This window comes from Paroedura picta, chromosome 13 (assembly GCF_049243985.1).
Source record: "Paroedura picta isolate Pp20150507F chromosome 13, Ppicta_v3.0, whole genome shotgun sequence".
Lineage (NCBI taxonomy): Eukaryota > Metazoa > Chordata > Lepidosauria > Squamata > Gekkonidae > Paroedura > Paroedura picta.
Genome location: NC_135381.1, coordinates 13,530,011 through 13,552,690, shown reverse-complemented (window position 1 = coordinate 13,552,690; position 22,680 = coordinate 13,530,011). Strand labels below are relative to the sequence as shown.

General features: G+C 44.7%; 1 protein-coding gene across 1 annotated transcript; it reads right to left on the bottom strand.

The window, feature by feature from the left end:
* Positions 1 to 5,905: 5,905 nt before the first annotated feature.
* Positions 5,906 to 8,267, bottom strand: LOC143822959 (leukemia inhibitory factor-like). Its single transcript, XM_077308688.1, has 2 exons — positions 8,137 to 8,267; positions 5,906 to 6,568 (listed from the first exon to the last, which is right to left on the bottom strand). Exons 1-2 carry the CDS (start codon positions 8,263 to 8,265, stop codon positions 6,095 to 6,097), a joined length of 603 nt encoding a protein of 200 aa, XP_077164803.1. The 5' UTR covers positions 8,266 to 8,267; the 3' UTR covers positions 5,906 to 6,094.
* Between the last annotated feature and the right edge of the window lie 14,413 nt (positions 8,268 to 22,680).

Below are 22,680 nucleotides of genomic sequence, written 5' to 3'. Positions count from 1 at the left end.
GTGGGAAATTGCAGGAGGCTGCTGGTATCACTAACTCATTGGAGGAAAGATTCAAGTGGGTGTCTGTCTGAAGCAGCAGGACAAAATTGTGGCACCTTTAAGACCAACAAAGTTTTATTTGAAGTATAAACTTTTGTGTGCATGCATGCATGCTTCAACAGATCTGACAGTATGCATGCACACAAAAGCTTATAACTTCAATAAAACTTTGTTGGACTTAAAGGTGCTATTGGACTCAAACTTTATTTCACTGGGGGGAAAACACACAGGTTTAAAAGATGGTAATGACTAAATATTTGCTTTACCAAGTAGGCATCCTTAATATTATTCATTTACTTATTAGGGCACATAGACTGCTGTTACTCCCCAAAGAAGCCTACAGCTTGCCTTCCTTTGGGCCTGATTGAAATGCCTTTCTTACCCATGGGGCCTTTGCACTCACACTCTGTTTAGGGAGCCAGCTTAAGCAGGTCTACTAAGCATTAAGCCTTCTGTTAATCCACGAGTCTTACTCTTAAAAAAAACTCCCTAAGGCTTGCAGCCTAAGACCGGGCTGCTGCCTGTGCTGAATCAGAATGCCAGAACAACCCCCTCCTGGTACAGGGCTCAGGTATGCTAACCCAGAAGCCAGCTCCGGGGTGGGAAATACCTGGAGATTTTGGGGATGGAGCCATTGTGGACGGGATTTAAGGAGTCCAGCCTCTGAATCAGCCATGTTCTCCAGGGGAACTGATCTCTTTAGTGTGGAGTAGACTATAATTCCAGGGGATCCCCAGGTCCTACCTGAGGGGTGGCATCCCTACGTGCAAAGGCAAAGGACCAAAGGTGAATTCTTGTGTGGATCCAGTATGAACTTCATTGTGGTCAGGGGTAGGTTTGAACCCAGGTCTTTGAAGTCATAGTCTGACGTTCTGACCACTATATTTCACTGATAGTATAGATTTATTTTAAGAGGCATTTAAGCCTCCATAGTCCATACCTGGCCCATTTTATAGATACCCAATGTACAGAAACAATAGAGGATTAGAGACAAGACTGTGGGACAAAGAGGAGCAGGGGGAAGGGACCTTGAAGTCTGCATGGGCTATGTTAATCTTCCCTTCCTTTGGCACTGCAAGCCTGGTCTGAGCCCTCCCCATGGATTAATTTTACATTTTGGTAATAAGTGGAGCTACAGTCATGGGTTACCCAAATCTCATCTAGTTTGGTCTAGTTAGAGATGTAAAATGTGATTGTCTTCAAATGCCCCCCAGTGGTTACCCAACTCCTTTAATCATACAAATGTCACTTTCCCCCTTTCCCATCTCTGCCAAATTCTTTCTGAGATAAGGCAACCATCTTGCATTCCGGCGTTCATTCTCAGCTTTTGCCGGGTGCAGAATGGGATGTGGGATTGGATTGCTAGTAGGCTCTCTGCTTTTTTCCCACCAGCTGCATTCTTCAGCAAGAGCGGAACTCACCTCTCACCTTTCTTTGCCTCAAGTAACCGGGGGAGGTTTGGAAATTAGGGACAGAGGCAGTTGTGAAAGGCAGTTGTGAAAGCCTGCCCAATCCATCCTGAGTGCCTTAAGCAGATGGGAAAGGGTGGGGGGATTTCAGGCAATTTAACATAGTAATTTGACCAGGGAGGCACTAACTGGGATGGATCTATAGTCAAGGAGCAATTCTTTGGATCTGACGAAAATGAAGCTGAAGTACGCAATTCATTCTCTTTCCTTGAATTCACTCAATGTAATCTCTTTTCAGCCTAGTCCATGTCTCTCATTTCCCTATTATGCTTCCCTTACTTTTGCTCTCTCCTGCAAGCAGAGTTCAGACTGCAGTATCCTTGGGGCAGAGACTTGCCTGGTTTGTTTGGGAAAGCACCATACACAGCCCTACTAAGTATGAATAGGATTGTAGCTTTCAGTGCTGTATATAGAGAGATTCAGGCCTGTTTCATACACAATGCGACAGGAAACAACAGGTAGATCTTCACCCAGTTCAGGAGCTTCGTTTGATACACCCTTCAGACACACCCTTTCATTATCTAAATTATCTACTTAAGAATAGCTCTTCTCCAGCAGTCAAAACCATTTATATTTCTGTCCAAACTTTCTCTGCAAGCAGGCTCATATGCACTGAACACATGTACAGGGGAGTGGAATCGTACAAACTGCCTGTGCTGCCAGATGTATGGACATGCTCTCCATGTTTGCTCTGTACACTAGGTGCCTCCATCCCTACATATACATAAATACTAGTAAGTGTGCAAGTTCCTTCATAGGGTCAGGAAAGGTGCTTTTTGCATTGTTCTTGATCCCATGGAGGAACCGCCAGTATAACTGTATGAGTGAATGGTCACCTGAACATCTGTTCATCCAGGACCCATTCTGCACACACTGGATAATGCACTTTCAATGCACTTTAGAAGTAGATTATCCTGTTCTGCACAGGAAAATCCAGCTGCCAAAGCACATTGAAAGTGCATTATCCTATGTGTGCAGAATAGGCCTAGGAATGGTACCCCCCTGGTACAATCCAAGCAGTTTTGAGGAGTGACATGGAACTTCTCACCCAAAAATCCTGAGAGAAGTTAGATTTTAGCTGTTGTCCCTGCATTGGGTAGCCCCTTTGAAAAGCATCAGGTGGGAGGGACCCTTCATATCTCTCTCTCTCTCTCTCTCTCTCTCTCTCTCTCTCTCTCTCTCTCCATCTATTTTAAACGTAGCAGGGCAGGCACAATTGTGTCAAAGAGAAGAATGCTTCAAGTTCCCTCTGGTTTCAGAGCCAGCCACGAGATTCCAACTTTACTTCTGTCAAGCGTACAAAAAGGCTTTATTGGTATTTAACCGAGAGGTTGAAAGGAACAAAACAATCTATCGGTCTGGTTTCCATTCTGCAGCAGGAGCCCCAGAAGAACACAGTGAGGACTTGAAAGGGCTGTCCTGACCACCCGTTCTATAATTATCTTTGTGTCTGTGAATGGAAAAAGGGAAATAGATGAAGTGTTTCCTCCACCCACGTTATTTTGGTTTATCTTCAACAATGGGATTGAGGCTTAGAGGAGCTTTACTGTCTCTCTACTGCTTCTTTTATACTGCTTGGCAACAAAAGATTCCTGAGAGTCTTAGGGGAACGATCCCAGGATACGGGGTGCGGTTCTGTCGGAGCCCTCATTGCTGTTTTGGACAAGGAAGTGACCTGCGTGGTTGATTCAGTTGCTTCTACAGGCTCACTCCTTGCAAACCGAGCTCCTCTGAGGGGGTGTAGCCAGAAACATGGGGCAATGAACAGGAGGGTCGTTCCTAGCTAAAGCATAAGTGGATGAAATCATGGGACAGCTAGGTGGTAGGGATGACGGTGAAGGAAGAATAATACTCTGCTGTCTTTGCATGTACTTGAAGCCACCTGGCAGATTTAGCCAAGTTTCAGGTGGTGAAAAATGGGCTGGCTGCCGAACAACGTAACACCTTTATGTGTTTCTTCATGGTTTACCTATGCTTTTCCTCAGCTTTGTTCCAGATTTCTGCTTAGTTTCAGATTTCTGAAATCTTAAACCCATTACATTGCTCATTGGGTTATTTGGAGAGGGGCCATGGCTCAGTGGTAGAGCATCTGTTGGCCTGCAGAAGATCTCCAGTTCAATCCCTGGCACCTGCAGTTAAAGGATCAACTAGTAGGTGATGTGAAACACTGACTCCTGACTAGCATCCTGCTAAAACATTGGAATTCCTTCCCCTGGGAGATTTGTCTGTCTCCCTTCTTTTAGTGGCTTTCATCAACAGGTGAAGATCTTTTTGTTTTGTCAGGCATGTCCCCAAGAATGGTATTGTCCTTCCTTCTAGTGTTGTGTGTATATGTGTTTTTAGTTGAATTTTATTATTTTTACTGTATTTTTAGTTTTTTCAATGTTTTAATGTTTGCCACTTTGTGGACCCTAATTGGATGAGAGAGGAAAAGGATGCCCATCCCATGTTATGGTGGGACTGGAAACAATGTGCAGTAGTCGTGATCTAAAATCCTTGTCCAGATCTGTCCAGATCCTCACGGGATCTGGGTAAAGGGGGGACATAGTGTAGGGATGAGTGGAAAGAGAGGTGAATATTATTGCATCTCACATTTTGGTTTAAAACCAGCCGCCATATCTAAGGCTATAAGACACTCGTTCCTATATACATTGGCCTATTAAAAAAGGAACCCTTCTTTCTTCAAGAAAACATTTTATTTCATCCTGCTCTCCAAACATAAATAAACTGAGCACCAAAGTGTCTCCACCCCATCTGCAGAGCAGCAAGGAGTAATTACATAATTACATTCCATATTTTAATATAGTTCTTGTATAAAATATACAAACATATATAAATATATAAATATTAATTTGCTAACTTTAAAATAGATTTTTTCCTGTGCAAAAAGATGCTTTCTTAAAATAATAAACCACTCGCGTTAATAAATAATACTCAAAATATATAACCCACATTTTGACAGTTCAAGCGTCACAATTTGAACTCAATATATTTAAAGTGCCACTAGATAAGGAACAACAAAATTCACTAAGGACAAGCAGGGCACCAAAGGGAACTGGTGCACTGAGGCAAAGTGCTGGGGAGGGGAGGCATTTGTCATCCCTGCAACACACCAGCTGCAAACTGTATCTTTACTGTATTCTCAAAGGGTAAAGAAGCCACCATGCTCTAGGTCCAGGATGTTCCAGCATTATACTAAGAATTTAGTTCCTGAATGCACTAATTTAAGTTCTCCCATATAAATGAATGCTCTCAATTGATTTGTATGGGGAAATTAACTGATGGGTAAAGGGAATGAATTATTCCACCCTTTAGAACAATCTCCAGCTGATACTGAAAGGCCAGAAAAGCGAGCACATCGGTCCAAATCACATGCAAGCAGTGTTTGTCCTGCAGTAGTTTAGTCACGCAGGGTCACTGGGTATTGAATCACTGGAGGGGAAATAATCAGAGGTGGTCGAAAGCCTCTCCTGGCCTGAGATGCTGGCCTGCTATAACCTCTGGCAATCCTTTCCTTGGTGATCCATGACTCCCAACTAGCAGCAGTAGACTCTTCTTATATGCTGCTTTTCTCTACCCAAAGGAGGCTCAAAGCGACTTACAGTTGCCTTCCCTTTCCTCTCTCCACAACAGACACCCTGTGAGGTGGGTGAGGCTGAGAGAGCCCTGATATCACTGCTCGGTCAGAACAGCTTTATCATTGCCATGGCGAGCCTAAGGTCACCCAGCTGGCTGCATGGGGGGAAGCGGGGAATTAAACCCGGCTCGCCAGATTAGAAGTCTGCACTCCTAACCACTACACCAAGCTGGCTCTCTACTACCCCCAAGTATTGTTGGATAATCAGATAAACAGTGGTATATAAATATGAATGAATGAATGAATGAATGAATGAATGAATGAATGAATGAATGAATGAATGAATGAATGAATGAATGAATGAATGAATGAATGAATGAATGAATGAATGAATGAGATTTCAGGAAGAACTCCATTTTCTGATTCTTAGTGGGTTTCACTATCAGAGTAAAAATTCCAAACATGGGACACTAAAGTAGAATTCTGACAGTTGAGGTATTTGCTTGTCTAGCACTTCTCTGCAGGGAGCCTACTTTTTGCTTCAGCTCCATAACTGTGGGGAAGCTGGAGGACAAATGCTTTGAGCCCACAGCAAGGATTGGGTGTCTTTCGAAGAGCTGCAAACCTGAAGGAACCTAGCAGTTATTCCCTGTCCCCAGAACTTTGGAACTACCCTTGGGGGGTGGGGATAACAGATGTATCAGCACCATGACCAAACTACAATTCCCAAAAGTCTTGGTAGGGAGCGCGGACAGTTGAAGTGCTCCCTTGCAGATAGTATAGATATCTCCTCCAGTTCTGTCAGCATTAAGCAGGTCTGGCCTTGCAGGCTGCTTGGATGGAGGTATTCTCAGCTCTTTGGAGGAGAGTGGAGCATATGAGTAATCAATGTCTGTATTTTTTAACCGCCCTGTCTAAAAGTCTCTTCATTTTCATGGATCTTGTACATCTCAAGAGTGTTGTTGGTTGCTGTTAGTTGGCTGTTTGAGTATCACTTGCGATGAGTCATTCACAAAGTAGCAGCATGCTCGTCGACATCTCTTTTTTGGCTGTGGCGGCCTGTCCCTTCAAGCTGTCTGCTGCTGAAGGCCTGGGATAAATGACTGATGAACTGGGAGTAGTTCCAGAGCACTTGGCATCCTTCAATCTTCACATCAAAGGTGCTACGGTCCACAGGTCTTGTCAGGGGAGGGATGCTGGTCGGCACCCGGCCTTGTAGGATGAGGGCACATCTGGTGTTCTGGAGAAGCCCCTTTACAGACAACTGAGCCATCTTCAGTTCTTTATGTAGCAAAGCATTTTCGTGGTTTAGGTGCTTCTGCTGCTCTCTGATGACCGTGAGGGAGTTATCCATATGCTCCAGTGTTTTGTGCAACCTTCGCAACATGCTGCCTGTTTTCTTAGTGATATCTCTCTTGGGAAACCAAGAAATGTTACGCTGGCAAAGCTGAGGTGCTATTGAATGCAGGTCCTGATGAGTCAGCTAGAAAGCAATGAAAGAGAAAGGTGAAATGCAAATACTTTATATAAACATGTCTTCAAAACTTCAGCTCCACAACCCAAGAGCTGGTATGGGGTAGAGAAGATGGGCAAAACGTCCCTGATGGAAAGACTTCTTCCTCTACAACAGGGGCAGCTGCATTTTCTTTAAGGACAGTTGAATAATGGAAAATACCCTAAGCTTCTCCAGCATGATACCAAATCTCAGCATTATACCAAATCTAGAAAAAGAAGAGTTGATTTTTATACCATGCTTTCCCCTGCCTGAAGGAGTCTCAAAGCAGCTTACAGTCATCTTCCCTTCCTCTCCCCACAACAGACACCTTGTTAGATGGTAAGTCTGAGAGAGCCCTGACTGCTTGGTTAGAACAGCACGTATCAGAGCTATGACCAGCCCAAGGTCACCCAGCTGACTGCATGTGGAGGAGTGGGGGATCGAACCCAGCTCTCCAGATTAGAAGCCACTGCTGTTAACCACCATGTCAAGCTGACTCTCAGCAATGCTGTTGTAGAAATATGGACTAGAAAGCTCCAGAAATGAAGCTATCTGCTAAGCAGCACAAAGGGAGTTACTGATCTTTCCTGGGTCCTTTTGGCGAGGGATTTACTAGCTACTCTGCAGTCACGGATGGAAAAGAGCCTCTGTTCCCATGCTGTGCAGAGCTCAGGCTGCTTGCTTGGAGGAGTTGGCCCTCACATGGGCCAGGTTGGCCCTAGCAGAGAGTGGCTGCCTAGGCCATTGGGTCCCCAGGACGTTGCCTTAGTGCCTTTAATGGTCAGTTAACTCTTGCTGGTAGATCATGAGCTACCAATTGGAGCTACTACCTAAAGCAAGCTCCTGTTTTGAACTGGGGTGACGTGTCGTGTCCACTGAAGTTAAATGTCTTAGAAGGGGTGACTCTGTTTAGGATGACACTGGTAAAAACTTAGAATGTGAATCCCCAAACACACAGCACCCACCAATATCTTTTCTGGTGTCCAACAAGTGTTTTTAGGAGGTACCTGGGGCCAGATAAGGATTTTGCCCAACAAGGCTTCTGAATGTCTATTGGAGATTTGATTGGCTGTGCGGATATTTTAAAATGTTGCTTTGGCAGCTGCTTCTGCTACCACAGCACAAGGATCTACACTGTGTTGCTGAAGTAAAACCGTCGCACTAATTTAATTGCTGGCTCCGCCTCTTATGTCAGCCATTTTATGGCAGCCATTTTGTTGCTATGTCCAACGTGCTGTGTCAGAATTCCACATTTGCCCAGAGACTCAAAAAGATTGGGGACCCTTGCTTAGAATACCCGCCTGACCCTTCCCCCCCCCCAAAAAAAAGCTAGTGTCTCATCTCAAGGGAGGTCAAGTGTCTCCACCGGATTGGTAGAGAATAGAAGATGGCTGCTTTGGAGGATGGACTCCATAGCATTTTACTCCTCTGTGATCTCTCTCCACTCCAAATCCCACCCACTGCTGGCTCCACCACCAAAAGTCTCCATGTATTACCCAACCCAGAGCTAGCAACCCTAATGATACCAGTTCTGTAGTGGTCAAGCAGTTACTTACATAGGACTCGTACAGTTGCTTGGTTCGATCTTCTATATGCATTATAAGCCGTTCTGTCTGGGAAAGCGATGCTTCAAAGGTACTTGGGCACAAGCTGGCATTGGAATTCTCTAGCATTAGGCACACCATCATAAGGGTGGGCACCAATGCTGTGAAGGAAGAAGCATATGAGAAGCCGATTAGAGTCGCTGTGAAACTGCCACCCTGGAAGACTTATAGCAGGCCAAATCCTTCTATTAAGGAATTGAATTACAACACCGAAATCCAGGAACAACTTTCTCAGTTTGTTTGCTTCTAGTGTGTGTGTGTGTGTGTGCATATGCAGATCTTGCTACTGGAATAAATTAATCAAACCTATTAAGCAAAACATGTAAATTTCTAGAACAGAAATTGCCAGCATGTTATAGATGTTTTTCCCTTCAATTATTTTTAGCTTCTATACATATCATAAAGAAAATTGGGGGGGGGGGGGTTTGTCTGCATAATTCTTTGAATGAATGCAAATTCTTATATAGATAACAAGGGTTATATTTTAATTAAGAAGAAGAGTTGGTTTTTATACCCTGCTTTTCACTACTCAAAGGAGTCTCCAAGCAGCTTACAATCGCCTTTCCTTCCTCTCCCCACAACAGATACCCTGTGAAGTAGGTGGGACTGAGAGAGCTCTGACAGTACTGGGGGTGACTGCAAGAACAGCTCTTAACGGCTGGCTGCATGTGAAGGAGCGGGAAATCAAACCCGGCTGTCCAGATTAGAGGCCGCCGGTCATAACTGCTACACCAAGCTGTCTTAAGTCGAAAATTGGGGAGAGGAACATAAACTCTCTGTCTTTGCACATTCAGTTTTCATTTAATTTTATGTTAAAAATTTCCCGAAATGTCCCTCGCATGAATCGTTGTGTTAAAAAGGCCAATTTAATCTTCAGCTGGTAAAGTTTTTCAACCCACAACATTGATGACACTGTTGAATTTAGAAAGTTAAAAACCCTACTACAAGATATAAAGATATTGAATTTAGCAAACTGAATCTCAGTATTATTGAAGATCCAGCCCAAGTGAATCACCTATTTAGGTCAACTATGTCTTGAAAGGATTAAGCAGAACTTTGCAAAACTAGGCCGCGATAGCAACAACAACAGTACAACAGTAGTAATTAATAATAGAAAAAGGTAAATATTCTTTTTATCACCGGGGACAGGTCAACGCTTGACAATTTTACTGAGGCCTGGGGGGGGGTAGTCTTTTGCCGAGGGACGTCGCTACCGCCTGAGCCCCTGCTCCGCTTGCTTTCCCGCCGGCGCCCCTGCCAGCTGCAGCTGCACAGTGCCACACTGAGAGGAACCCCAGCTATGGCGGCCACTGGAGAGCACAAAAGGGGAGCTGGTGGCAGAGTGGCAGGGCAGCCCCCGAGGCAGCAGCCGGGGAGGAGGATGAGGAGGAGCCACAGCCCGGTACTGACTAATCCATGGACTGGTCCCGGTCTCCGGACTGGGGATTGGGGACCACTGCTCTAGGTAATGATCCCTCTAGTACACCACCTTCACAAGAAAAAAGAGCTGCCAGACCAGACCAGAGGTCCAGCATCCTGTTTCCTTCCAAGGCCAGTTTCCTCTGTGAAGTTTACAAACATGGCCTGGTAGAGACTTCTCTCCTTCCCTATATCCCCCCTCCCCGTAACAGCTGTACATATAGGGAAGTGGTACTTGGGAAAAAATAAGACAGTCAAGCAGCGTTTCAGAAACCAAAGAGAATTGGCGAATTAGAGCCATCACATACCAAGTGCCAGAGACTTCTGTACCATGCTCGAACCAGTGAGCCCTGTCTCTGCAGCAAGCTGTACAGAGTTTCAGCACTTCCTTTGCGAAATGGCTCAGCCATGGGCAGAAGCGTCCTTTTTTCAACATGTCAGTGAGCCAACCCCCCTGCAGGGTGTGGCCCTGCGGAGTGGAAATTAATAATAAAAGGAAAAGAGAAGCTTCGCAAACAGTGATCCCCAAATGAGTTCTCAACTGTGCGGTCTCTCGCAGGAAGTGATGCCTTCCCCCTGTCTTTCAATTCCTCGAGGTCATCATCCTCATCTCTTTTCCGGATTCTGCCCATAACCTCCCACCGGTTGCTTAGTGGTCTGTGTCAGAGAAGGATGCTGCCCACTTCCCATGGTAGCAGTGATCTACTGGCTTGATGTCGAAAGAGGGTGATAAAATCATGACGACAGTTGCTCTAGATAGTGCCTTTGCCCCAGTCTGCTAATGGAAAATGAAGATATGAATGTAAGGGGGAGCACCTTTCCATTTCCTAGGTTTGTTGATTCCAATCAGGGAGACCACATTGGAAAGAGACACTTGCGTGTGTCCACTCATACAGTTCCAAAACCATAGGAGCGTTTAAGTTTTCGGAAGAGATTAGGGGGATTTTGGCTGACTTTCTCCTCTCACTGCAGACCCTTACTCCATCTTCTGTGTTGTTCCCAAGGAACTGCTATCCCCAAGATGAAAAATTGGGGGGCCTCAGTTAAGGTGACCAGATTTCAACATTGGTAAAGCGAGACACCATTGACCGGGAGGAGGGGGGGTTCTTGATAAAAATTTGGTCTATATGGAGCAACAAAATTTTTCATAGAACGCAAAAATAGTATTGTAATATATATATATTTTTAATTTCAACACAGGTACAATTTGCCAGGTGCCCCCAGATGTCCCTCCAAAAGTGGGACAATCTGGTCACCTTAGGCCTCAGTGGACTGCAATAGGATATAAGTAGTGGGAAAGTTCCACTCTGAATGGTTATTGAATACATAGGCATAGAGGTTCCTTCAAGTCACGACTGACATGGTGACCCCAGCATGGGACTTTCAAAGCAGGGGAGAAGCAAAGATGGTTTGCAGTTGCCCTCCTCCCAGCCAAGTACCAACTTTACTTAGCTACTGAGATCTGAAGAGATCGGACTGTACTAGGCTGCCTTCCCTTCTCAGTGGACACATATTGAAGTATTTTGGAGGCCGTAAGCAACACCATAGATTGGCTTTGTATTGCTTCCCCCACACACCAAGAAATTCTGGGATTATCAGTTAACTACTGATCATTCGATGTTAAGTTCTTAGTTGCCCCTTCATCAAGCTAAAATTTCTAGGGTTTCCTGATGATGGTTTACATATATTTTCTTTTCCTTACTACTCTATCTAGTCAAACTGAGGATGCAGGTTATTGAGAACTTCTCCCTCCCCAAAAAAGCAGAGCAAGTGGTGGGATGAGTGTGTGTATATATATCAGGCTTTCTCAACCAGGGTCTCATGAAACTTTGGGTTTTTTTGATAGCCATGGAAGGGTTTCCAGAATGGGTGGGGGTTCATTAATTTTATACATTTTTTAAAAAATGTTAAACATTTATTGGGAAATATGACCATATATGGTCATGTTGACCCATCCACCCCTCCCAAAATGGCCGATGATGGACCTGGAGGGGATGGGAAGGGGAGGGGCCCCAGATGTGTGTGTATACAGCTATGCTTCCTAACCATATTCTGCATGATCGCACCATTTCTGAGATTTCTCAAAGCCTGAAGAATGTTTTGGGGTTTCTCAACGGTAAAAAAGTTGAGAAAGATTGATACACACACCTAAGGGCAAGAGTGTGCCTCTATCACACACTTTTGACCTAGGGTTGGCAGGTCCCTCATGATCACCAGCAAGGGATGGAGCAGTAGGAGTACCAGATCCAGGTTAGGAAACGTCTGGAGATCTGGGAATGGATCCTGGAGAGCACCATGGGGTATGATGCATAGAGCCTGCCCTCCAAAACAGCCATGTTCTCTAGGGGGACTGATCTCTGCAGTCTGGAGATCAGCTGTAATTCCCGAAAATCCCAAAGTCTCACCTGAAGGCTGGCATCCGTATTTTGACCTTAGACCTTTTCATAAGAGATTATGCTTTTCCCTCAGAAAACCTGTGGGAGAAAGTAAACTAGGATTGGTTATATGAGCTTATCTATATGTGGTGAGGTAAATATTCTCCAGGGTGTCAGGAAGGGTATCGTGAAGGGATCTATGTTGTCTGTTCCACTGCCGTTAAATGGATTAGGGATAGAAGAACCAACCCAGAGGTAAAATGACAAGGAGAATTTCAATAAAGTGCAATATAGAGCACTCAGGACAGTAGTCCTTCGTGTGAAAAAACAGGTGGTACAAGCAGATTAGATGGGGTGAGATTTTTCACCCTTGCAGTGTTGGAGGGTCAAATCTTTAAGCTTAAAAGTATCCATGCTTTTCGAATTGTGCTCTTCTTCAGAGAAATGTACAGCAGATAAAAGATTATTTAACTCTTGAAAAGAGACTGCCTTTTTTTTACAGACCTGTTCATCTTTGCTTTGACAGCATTGTGTGATCAAAGAGCCTTCCCTGAGTTCTTCTGAACTCTGATATCAGCAGGAAAACAGAGAGAAAAATAATTTAGATTAGCTTGCTTGGTTAAGAAAGTATTGCTCCTGCTTTTCTAGAAGGCCAAGAGGTCAACATGGCATGGGTCTGAGGCACCCTTAAATCCTATTTGGTCCTAGTTCACCACATGATCCAAAGAAAGAGGGGAATCTGATGTGTCAATTTATATGGAAAGAAATATTTTCTATTTGCTAAGGCAATCCTTTGTTTTAGATACATCCTTAATCCTATTTTACTTTTTTGTTAGGGGGGAGATTTGGAATATGCCTTTTAAAATATGTGCTTGTATGTGCTCATGTTCATTAGAATATCTATTGGTGATACTCCGGTTTCCTTCCCTCTCTGATTAATCCTCTGACTGGAAGATAGATGTTTTAAATAAAAATTTTAAAATCTTGTATATGGAAGAAAATGTGCAGAGGAATTAACATTAAATGACATTAAGTGCAAAAGGAAATTAGAGGGAGTAGAAACTTGTGCATTGCTAATAACATATTCATTTGGACAAAGAGGCAGCTTGCATTGCCTGGAAGAAGCCAAGAAGGTCAGATCTCATTCATTTATTGCTTCCCTGTCGTTATATCTTGCATTTCCTCTTCCCCAAACTTTCATAGTGGCCAACACATCAAATTTAAAATACAAGACAATAGAAAACCAGCAAGGATGTCATATTTCACAGATCAAATTGTTTACCCTAATTCAGAAGCTTTTCAGGATTGTGTCCAGGGATGCCAACAACTACCTGTTGGGGGAGAAGGAATTCTGTTAGTTAGGGGTGGAAATTGGGATGGAAAAAGCACCTCCCCTTAGCCCTCAAACTAAGGTAGGTTCTCTCAGGCAGGCTTCACCCGAACTTAGGCAAGTTGATACATCTGGTCTTGTGAGCTGCTCGGGTTGAAAACCATCTGAGAACGATCATTCCACAGCATTCAGGCTTTTGATCTTTTAGGACCACATGTGAGAGGTACGCTGAGGACGGGGCCAGAACACTGTAGACAGAACATGGAAAAGTCCCATTATTGACAACCAAGGAGAAAACATCCCCATTCATAGGCAATTGAAATCCCAGCAGATCCCAAACATTGGAAAGAACACTGTTTGAATTTTGAAACATTTATGATATTTTAAAGTGGACAGTGTTTGGAGTTGGATCTTAGCACATTTCTAACAGCATGCTTCTTATTCCATTTAGTCACCCAAGAAAGAAATATCCTTTGTGTCACCAGTGAGTGTAAGGATGGTCAGCATTTGGAGAAACCCTGCATTTGTCGGGGTGGAAGTAACTTGGGTGGGGGGGAGGGGGTCTACTCAGGTCAGACGTTCTCCTTTATCTTTCTTGGAAAAGGACAAAATAAATGGAAGGGAGAACCATCTACACAGAACTGGATGTAAAAATAGGGCCTGTGGTTGCCCAATACTCAGGCCCTGTGGCTTTTTTATCTTCCTTGGCTCTCGGGCACACGTCACTGCTGCCTCATGGCTCTGTAAAGTGTCACAAGGCAAAGGAAGGACTAGAGGAAGGAAGGAGCCTGCACGCTTCACAGGAACGCAAGATCTTTCAAGAACATGGGCACATTTGGTGGGAAAACCACTTCCCTGGCCAGGCATTTACAGGGCAGATGTAAAGGGTTGGGATCACTTTGGCAGTTTCCACTGATGCCTGCTTTCCACTACAGACCTTTCCCCCCATAATTCTTCAGGGGGACAGAGGCAGGTGCATAGCCCGAGGGCAGTGCGTATTGTCGCTTCCGGTGAAAAAACAGAATCGATGGCATGATATCAGAGGCTATACTCACGGGTTTTCCAAACCTCTATGGTTAAACCATAGTTTGGGGCGAATTCTAAAGTGTCATCCTGGAAATCATTACATCAGTTCCAGTTTTTGCTAGAAGCAACCTTGCAGGTTGGCATGATGCTGGTAGGTGTTGAGTTCCCCCTCACTGGCAGTCTTCAAGCAAAGGTTGGATACACATTTTTCTTGGATGCTTTAGGATGCTTTGGGCTGATCCTGCATTGAGCAGGGGGTTGGACTAGACTAGACACCCAGATCTACCTCCAATTTAATTTTAAATGTCAAATTCCTAGAAATTTTATTTAACTTCTAATTATTTTATGGTGCTCTTAATATGGTATACATCAGCCTGCTGGGAGAGTGATATATAAATCTAATAAATAAATAAATAAAGCCTTGGGGGCATCCATAGCTTTAAGGGCGTTCATAGATAAAGAGCTGAGTGCAGCTTGGGTGTACGTGATTCCCACTCCCCTATTTTATTCTTACAACCCTTACAAAATAGGTTAGGCTGAGGGACAATGATTGCCTCCAAGGTCACACAGTGAGCTTCATGGATATATGTGCTGGAATATACAAGATCTGCAGGGTGTATAATCGATCAAAATATAAAGAGTTTCCTGCAGGGGACATCAGAGGAGATGCCTAGTTAGCATAGTTTGGTGTAGTGGTTAGGAGTGCGGACTTCTAATCTGGCATGCCAGGTTCGATTCTGCGCTCCTCCACATGCAACCAGCTGGGTGATCTTGGCCTCACCGGCACTGATAAAACTGTTCTGACCAAGCAGTGATATCAGCGTTCTCTCAGCCTCACCCACCCCACAGGGTGTCTGTTGTGGGGAGAGGAATGGGAAGGCGACTGTAGGCCGCTTTGAGCCTCCTTCGGGTAGGGAAAAGCGGCATATAAGAACCAACTCTTCTTCATAGTTAAAATAGGAAATTCCTGATGATTTTCAATCTCCTGATTGGCTCAATAAGAAACTTCCTGCTCATTCATGCACTCTTCCTCCTTGCTTGCCCCAGAAAAGCAGTTGGACCAACAAACAATGATTTATTTATTTATTCATTATTATTTGTTTGTTTGTTTGTTTGTTTGTTTGTTTATTATATTTATATACCACCCTTCCTGAAGGCTCAGGGCAGTTTACAAGAAACAGGAGAAAGATACAGATAGCATATGATAACAACAGGTGATAACTGCAATATCATTATAACATTATATTGTAAGCTGTGATTTCTTCGGATAGTTAGAACAGTTAGATAGTCAGGACTCTCTCCTCTCTGTCTATGCATAGTTGTTTCCCTTCATAAATAAAACTTTTATTCTTTAAGAAGCCTGCTGCTTTACTCCTCTTCACATATCTAGAGTCTGTCAACAAGACGGACCTGGTCTTGGGGATCCTGGTCCGACACTCTGCCTCCTATACAACGCTGAGTTCCAGTGACACAACCGTAAGGGCAAATCTCACAGTTTTCCTCAAATTCACTTTGTTTACGGACCAGTCTTTTTCATGGAATCACCGAACCAGGTAAATCATAACTCAGCTTTGTGCATTTCCTTCTACCCCTTTGACAATCATTTCCACTGATAAGACTACAGAGAATCCAGAGGCCCAGTCAGATGGCGCAACATTGTGGTTTGATGTTAGATGGAATAATGTCACCCGCACGACGCTGCACAATTCAGAGCATGGGTGGAAGAAAAGAGTGCTGCTGCTGCAGATCACGCCTCTCAAGGCTAAAGGATCGACAGCTGTCTGTCTGTCGGTCATTTCCTTTCCCTGCCCATTTTCCCAGAACCGCGTTTTAAGTCATGTCCTGAGCAGACACAACCGCATGTTCTTCAGTTGTATAAGTGCTTTGCTTGCTACAGGCAGAACTTGCAGGAAAACTTTCATGAAGACAAATTAGAAGGAGGAAAGTAGGGTGAATTTATTTGTTTAAAAAATTCATTTGCCAACTTTCCATTTAAGACACCTAAGGTGGTATGTTTAAAAATCAAAGTAACGGAATGCTCATCAACGTTCGTAACACTTTATACAATAATGGACAAGTGACTCTTTAATAGAAGAAAGATGATTAGGTTTTCTAACTGCAAAAGGGAGCCCAGATTGGAACAGAGTGATGGGGACCAGTTAAAACAGGTTGCTTCCTGCGACATTATTCCAGTTATCACCTGTGCATGTGTATATCTGACCTATGCTGCTGCAGAGCCATGAGTTCAAAAACATCTACAGCTTTTTTTTTTGTTGAAGTGCAGAAACCTTTCTCTGCAGAGACTGTGGATGCTCAGTTCCTGTTGTCCACCACAGTTCCAAGGCAAAGTGCATACTCTGGTGCGCAGACCGTCCCGAGTTCAGTTTCTGGCATCTCCAGTTAAAGAACTTTAGTCGCCGATGTCTGAAAGGAGTTTTTTCTGCTGAAGACCCTGGCAAATGATACCGAGCTAGATGGACCAATAATCTGGCTTAGTATAAGGCAGCTTCATATGTTCACATGCACCATTTTCTGAATTACCCACTCCCAGCAGCCATTAGTCATGCTGGCAAGAATATAACATGGAGGCACCTTTCCCACCCTTGCAACTTGTGCGTGTGCGTAGGAATCTGTTCCCAGGAAACAGCATAGCGTGTAGGACCACAGCCAGCTTTCCTTGCTGGGTGTGGCTGACATTTTCTGTTGGGGCTACCAAAGGAAAGAGAATCATTCATTTTCTCATAACTGGCAGGAGTTTATAGAACCCTGGAGCCAGTGTGGTTAATGTCAGAAATGCAGGAGTCAGATTAGAGTGGCTATTTTTAATTTCACAAATGTTTACCTGCTTGCAGAGAACATTTTTCTTAATCACAACTTCCTTTAAACACCCCTTGACCTCCTTTAAGTACTCTGCCATGCCCACAGGTATGTTAGCCAAAGGAGGACTTGTTCTACTTCCGCATGGTAAACTGAGATCATGCTTTTGAGCCTAAGGAAATCTTGGCTGGGCAGACCTAGCTAATCCTATGAGTTCAGAAATACACACTGAAATTTACCTTTGTTTAGAAGGGACTATAAATCTTTGTCTTCAGAAGGTCTTCACTAAAATGTATGCATCATGCCAAGGTATTCTTTTTAAAGAATCATCAAATCATAGAGTTGGAAGGGACCTCCAGGGTCATCTATCCCAACCCCCTGCATAAGTGCAGGAAATCACAACTACATGCCTACCCACAGTGACTCCAATTTCATGCCCCAGTGATCCCCCCAGCAAAAATCTCCATAACCCATCCTGGCCTGGAGGAAATTCACCTACCATACAATAGTGGCAATCAGCAAATCCCTGGGTATGCAAGGAAGGGCCACAAGAGACAAACTCTTCCTCACAATCTGGGAATCAGCATTTCTGTCAGATGGCTATTCACCTTCTGATTCAAAACTTCCAAAGGAGAACCCACCACCTCTCAAGGAAGCCCGTTCCACTGAGGAACCGCTCTAACTATCAGGAACTTCTTCCGGATGTTTAGCTGAAAAATGTTTTGAATTAATTTCAGCCCATTGGTCCTGATCCGACCCTCTAGGGCAGGGGTAGTCAAACTGCGGCCCTCCAGATGCCCATGGACTACAATTCCCAGGAGCCCCTGCCAGCATTCTGGCAGGGGCTCCTGGGAATTGTAGTCCATGGGCATCTGGAGGGCCGCAGTTTGACTACCCCTGCTCTAGGGTAACAGAAAACAACTCTGTTCTATTTTCTGTTCTGCTGGGCAGCAAAAGTCAACAAGTACCAGACTAAAGGCCATTGCTTGAGCTTTTCAATAGCTCATGCCCAAAAGACCAAATAGCACAGGATTAGTTAGGCCAATGGGAGGGCTCAGTTGTCAGCCTTCTTTCTCTGCCTTTTGCTTAAGTCTGCTTTTTTAGCATAGAGGGATCTTTAGTGGTTGCACCTGACGACTGCAAGCAAGCAACAACCTAAATGGACACTTGAAACCCCCAAAGGAAGAATTCACAAGGCAGATTAAGACAGAATAACCCAAAACTGACCTGTTGTGAAGCTGAACGCTAATTTGCTGCACAAACATGCAAGCCCCTTTCCAAGACATAATTATAGTCTTTGCCTAAAGAGCCTTTAAAAAGAACGATGATAAAATGTTTGAAATAAAATATCATTGCGTGTATCTGAACAGTGGGAGAGGAAGCAGGGGAGGGGCACAGAGAGACATCTAGCTTGTGGACTCATTGATTCAGGAAGGCTGCCCCACCTCGGGTACCCAGTGGAGTTTGTGCTGAAATGTTCGGTGGCCAAACATGCACATGCCCAAAACAGATTAAGGAACTCATTGCTAATGGAAGTAGAAATGGCTACCAGGCTTAGGGTTGCCAGCTCTGGGATGGGAAATACCTGGAGACTTCGGGGGTGGAGCTGGGATTGGGTGGGATTTTGGGTGGGGAGGGACATCAGTGGAGTATTCTTGGATGCTTTAGGATGCTCTGGGCTAATCCTGCGTTGAGCAGGGGGTTGGACTAGATGGCCTGTATGGCCCCTTCCAACTCTATGGTTCTATGATTCTATAATGATATGAAGCACACCCTCCAAAGCAGCCATCTGATGTCTTTAGTCTGGAGATGAGCTATAATTCCAGGGGATCCCCAGCTCCCGCCTGGGGAGTGGCATCCCTGCTACCAGCATAGCTTCAAAAGGGAATGAGACAGATTCAGGTCTACTAGCCAAAGTGACTAAATTGAACTGTCATATCCAGATGTAGCTCTGAAAGTCTCAGGGAACACCACCAGGGGAAGGCTTTGGCCTCTGTGGCCTGTTGTTGGCCCTCCAGGACAAGCTGCGGACTTCAGTGTGAACCAGCATGTTGGATCACTGGTGTAATTTGAAAAAAGGCTGCTCAGCAACAGCATGCAGAGCTTTAAGTACTCCTTATACCAGGGGTAGTCAAACTGCGGCCCTCCAGATATCCACGGACTACAATTCCCAGGAGCCCCTGCCAGCAAATGCTAGCAGGAGCTCATGGGAATTGTAGTCCATGGACATCTGGAGGGCCACAGTTTGACTACCCCCCGCTTACATTGTGATGAACCCAATCCTGTTTCTCCATGTCGCAGCTTCCCTCCCACCCTGACTCTTCCACTGCCTGTTTGATATTTTGTATTTGGATAACTCACTTCCATCCAAGACTTCAGTGTGAAAAACCTGAAATCTCCTCCCAGACCTGGAGTCTAATCCACTGACAGCCTTATCCACTCTTCTAGGTACAAGCCTTGACTTCACCTTTGATCCTCCCGTCTCTTTTGTTCTCCATGGTCCATCTGTCAACATGTCACCTTTCTTTCTTCTTTCAGACTCTTCCCTCTGAACTCATTTTCTTCTGTGCAGTCTTTTTGGTTCAATCTCTAGTCTTGAGTCTTTTAAAAAAAGATTTAAAAGAAGGGTCCAAAGAGGCTTGCATGAATCCAAACATCTTAAGCCTGTTCAACAAATTTAATTGTAAGCTTGAGTAGCCTCAATTTTACCTTGGAGTCATACAGGGAAAGGAAGTTTAACCATCCTCCATTTAATTTTGTTATTCAAATCTACCCACCCCAACCTCATTGTTATTTTAAAAGGGGAAAAAAGAATCCTCTATACAGCTATATACTGGCTTAAAAAATTACATCACAGATAGGGGTTGGTTTTGAATAGAATAAATTAGTAGAAAGGTTTAACCTCCACTCAGTTCTCTGCATAGCATAGAAGCAAATTGATTTCCAATGTGTATTTAAGGGGTAGGCTGAGATACATAATCTTTGTCCTATTGCTAAGTTACAAGTTATTACAACACTAAGGACAATGGAACTCCCAGGGCTTAACAGAAATATTGGTTTCTTAACTCACTACACATGTTAGCTTTGGTGTAGCAGTTAGGAGTGCGGACTTCTAATTTGGCAAGCTGGGTTTGATCTCCTGCTTTGAGCCTCCTTCAGGTAGGGAAAAGCGGCATATAAGAACCAACTCTTCTTCTTGTTCTTCTGTCATCCAGTTCTTGCATCCGTTTACAAACTCTTTTATTATGCTTGTATGCTGATTGGCTGCTATTCACAGGTCTTACTAATTGCCTTAATCCAATCTCAGTTACTTTACTAAGTCAGCTATAGTTATTGCTCAGTTACTCATTGACTCTAATTAGCCCTTCCTGGCAACAGGCTCCTAATCCAATACCTAGAGGTTGGTGACTTCTGTTCAATGTATCCAAAAAAGTGTGCATGCTTATACCCAGAATGGAACTTTGTTGGTCCGAAGTAAGAGTCGCTGGACTCAAACTTTCTCTTATTTATACATACTTTGCCACACTGCAATCAGTGGAACTTACTCCTGAGTAAACATGCATGGCATTCAGGGACACTGATTTGCGTTCTCCTGTTGCTTTTGCATCTGTTCTCCTGCTCATCTGCAAATGTTATCTTCACCTCTGCCAAAAAATGTGGCTCCTAAAATCAGGGACACACACAATAGTTACCAATTACATTTTTTTTACCCATTCTTCCTCCAGAGTTTTGGGCAGCATAAGTACTTTCCCTTGCCTCCCTTGTCAACCTCCCAAGAAAACTCTGAAGTCTGATGAGGTCCCTGCACTTTATAAACCTCCAGGTGCATCGGTGATGGTGGTGATAATGTAGCTTATTTAGCAACCACAATGATTCTAGAGGGCCCAGGAATGCTATGAAGAATCTGCAGCTTTGCTTTTCTCCCAGGAAGGCCCTCCCTGACATATGACATGACTGATGTGGAATCCAGCGATAAGCTTTGCGTGACCCCGGCTTGTAGAGACAAAAAAGGAATTATCTGGTGAATCAGAGTCATGAGTGCGTGCACACTGCCAACACGTTGCAGATAAAGATGGGAAACAACATCCAAGATCCGACAGATTTGGGTGGGCCCTCCTTTCAGATCGCTTGAGATTCTCCCACAATAGAGTCACATCCTTCCCCTTCCAGCTGGGAGGGCAGAGACACGGATCAGCGGAGAAATGCTTTGGGGCAAGAATCTTGCAAGAATGCAACCCAAACAAAAGAGCATCGCCCGAGCACCGGCTGGCCCAATGATAAGCCAGTGATGTAATTCCTCAGCTTCCCCTGCTGACCTAGGGGATTCCCTCTCCGTGACAAGCCGTCCCCCCCACCGCCGTCCCAGCTCTCCCTTTTTCTTAGAAAAGCAACCACACGTCAGCCGGTAGCAAGCGGCAGGTTTCTTCTTGCCTCTAAATAAGCCATCTCACCAGCCCACGCGTCTTTCTAATTAACTGTTCAATTGCGGCAGGATATGGATTTCCGCCACCCCCCCTCCGTGCATCAGCCCAGCCCTAGGCAGGCCTTGGGCCTGAGTGAAGGACTGTGGCCTTCTTAGCTTAACTCTTAAGATATATATTTTATGCACGCTCACTTAGAAGTCAGTCCCAATGAGCAGGGAGCTGCCAGTGGATTAGAGCAGGGAAAACCCCAGGGGCCATGTGATTAGGAGGCTGGAGTTTGGGTCCAAAGGACGCAAGAACCACAGGAGTGGTTTAAGGATTTGCAGGGCCCACAGCACCAGAGCCAATTTAAGGATTCAGGGGCCCTAGTAGAGGACAATCTCGGTGGGAGCAGCCAGACTGGGGCAGAGGGGCCCCCCACAGTGGAAAGGGGTGTCACTCCAGGTGTCCTAAAAGAGGGGAAAGGGGGGAGGAGAGAGGGTATGGCCCTGATCCATGGGCGGGAGGCATTGTGCAGGGGCCTTGGAAGTGTGGGGCTCATAGGACAGGCTACATGTGCTAGACAGATAAACCAGCCCTGAAGAAGCCAGTTTGAGAGAACAGACTTCAGCCCCACAAGATCAGCAGAAATAGACCAGCTATTTGCAAAAAGGGCAGACTCTCCCATTTCCCCTCTCACACACTTGACTGGAGGGATGGCAGCTTTGTTGAAGGAACTCTTTAGAGCAGGGGTTCTCAACCTTCCTAATTCAGCGACCCTTTAATACAGTTACTCATGTTGTGGTGACCCTCAACCATAAAATTATGCAAGTGTTCTTTCCCAGAAATTGAACCCAAACTGACCAATGACATGAAGATCCATTGTTCATGATTGTATATAAATTGTTTTTTTTCCTGGAGTTTCTCAGTTCAGTCCTGCCTCTTGTCCCACCATGCTGATCTCGCTCTCTTCCGCTACTCCAGACAGGCGAACGCTCTATCTCGATCTACCCCACAAGGCTGTTGTGTAGATGGTGCGCCCCCCCCCAGTGAAGCTGCTTGCCCTGCCACAAGTCTGTGAAAGGGTGGTTCGACCTCCAAAGGGGTTCCGACCCCCAGGCTGAGA

Excerpts from the sequence above, each read along its gene's own strand:
- LOC143822959 (XM_077308688.1), bottom strand. The coding sequence starts at position 8,265 with ATGGTGTGCCTAATGCTAGAGAATTCCAATGCCAGCTTGTGCCCAAGT. Across the intron at positions 6,569-8,136 it reads AGCAACTGTACGAGTCCTAT|CTGACTCATCAGGACCTGCA; the intron begins GTAAGTAACTGC and ends ATTGCTTTCTAG.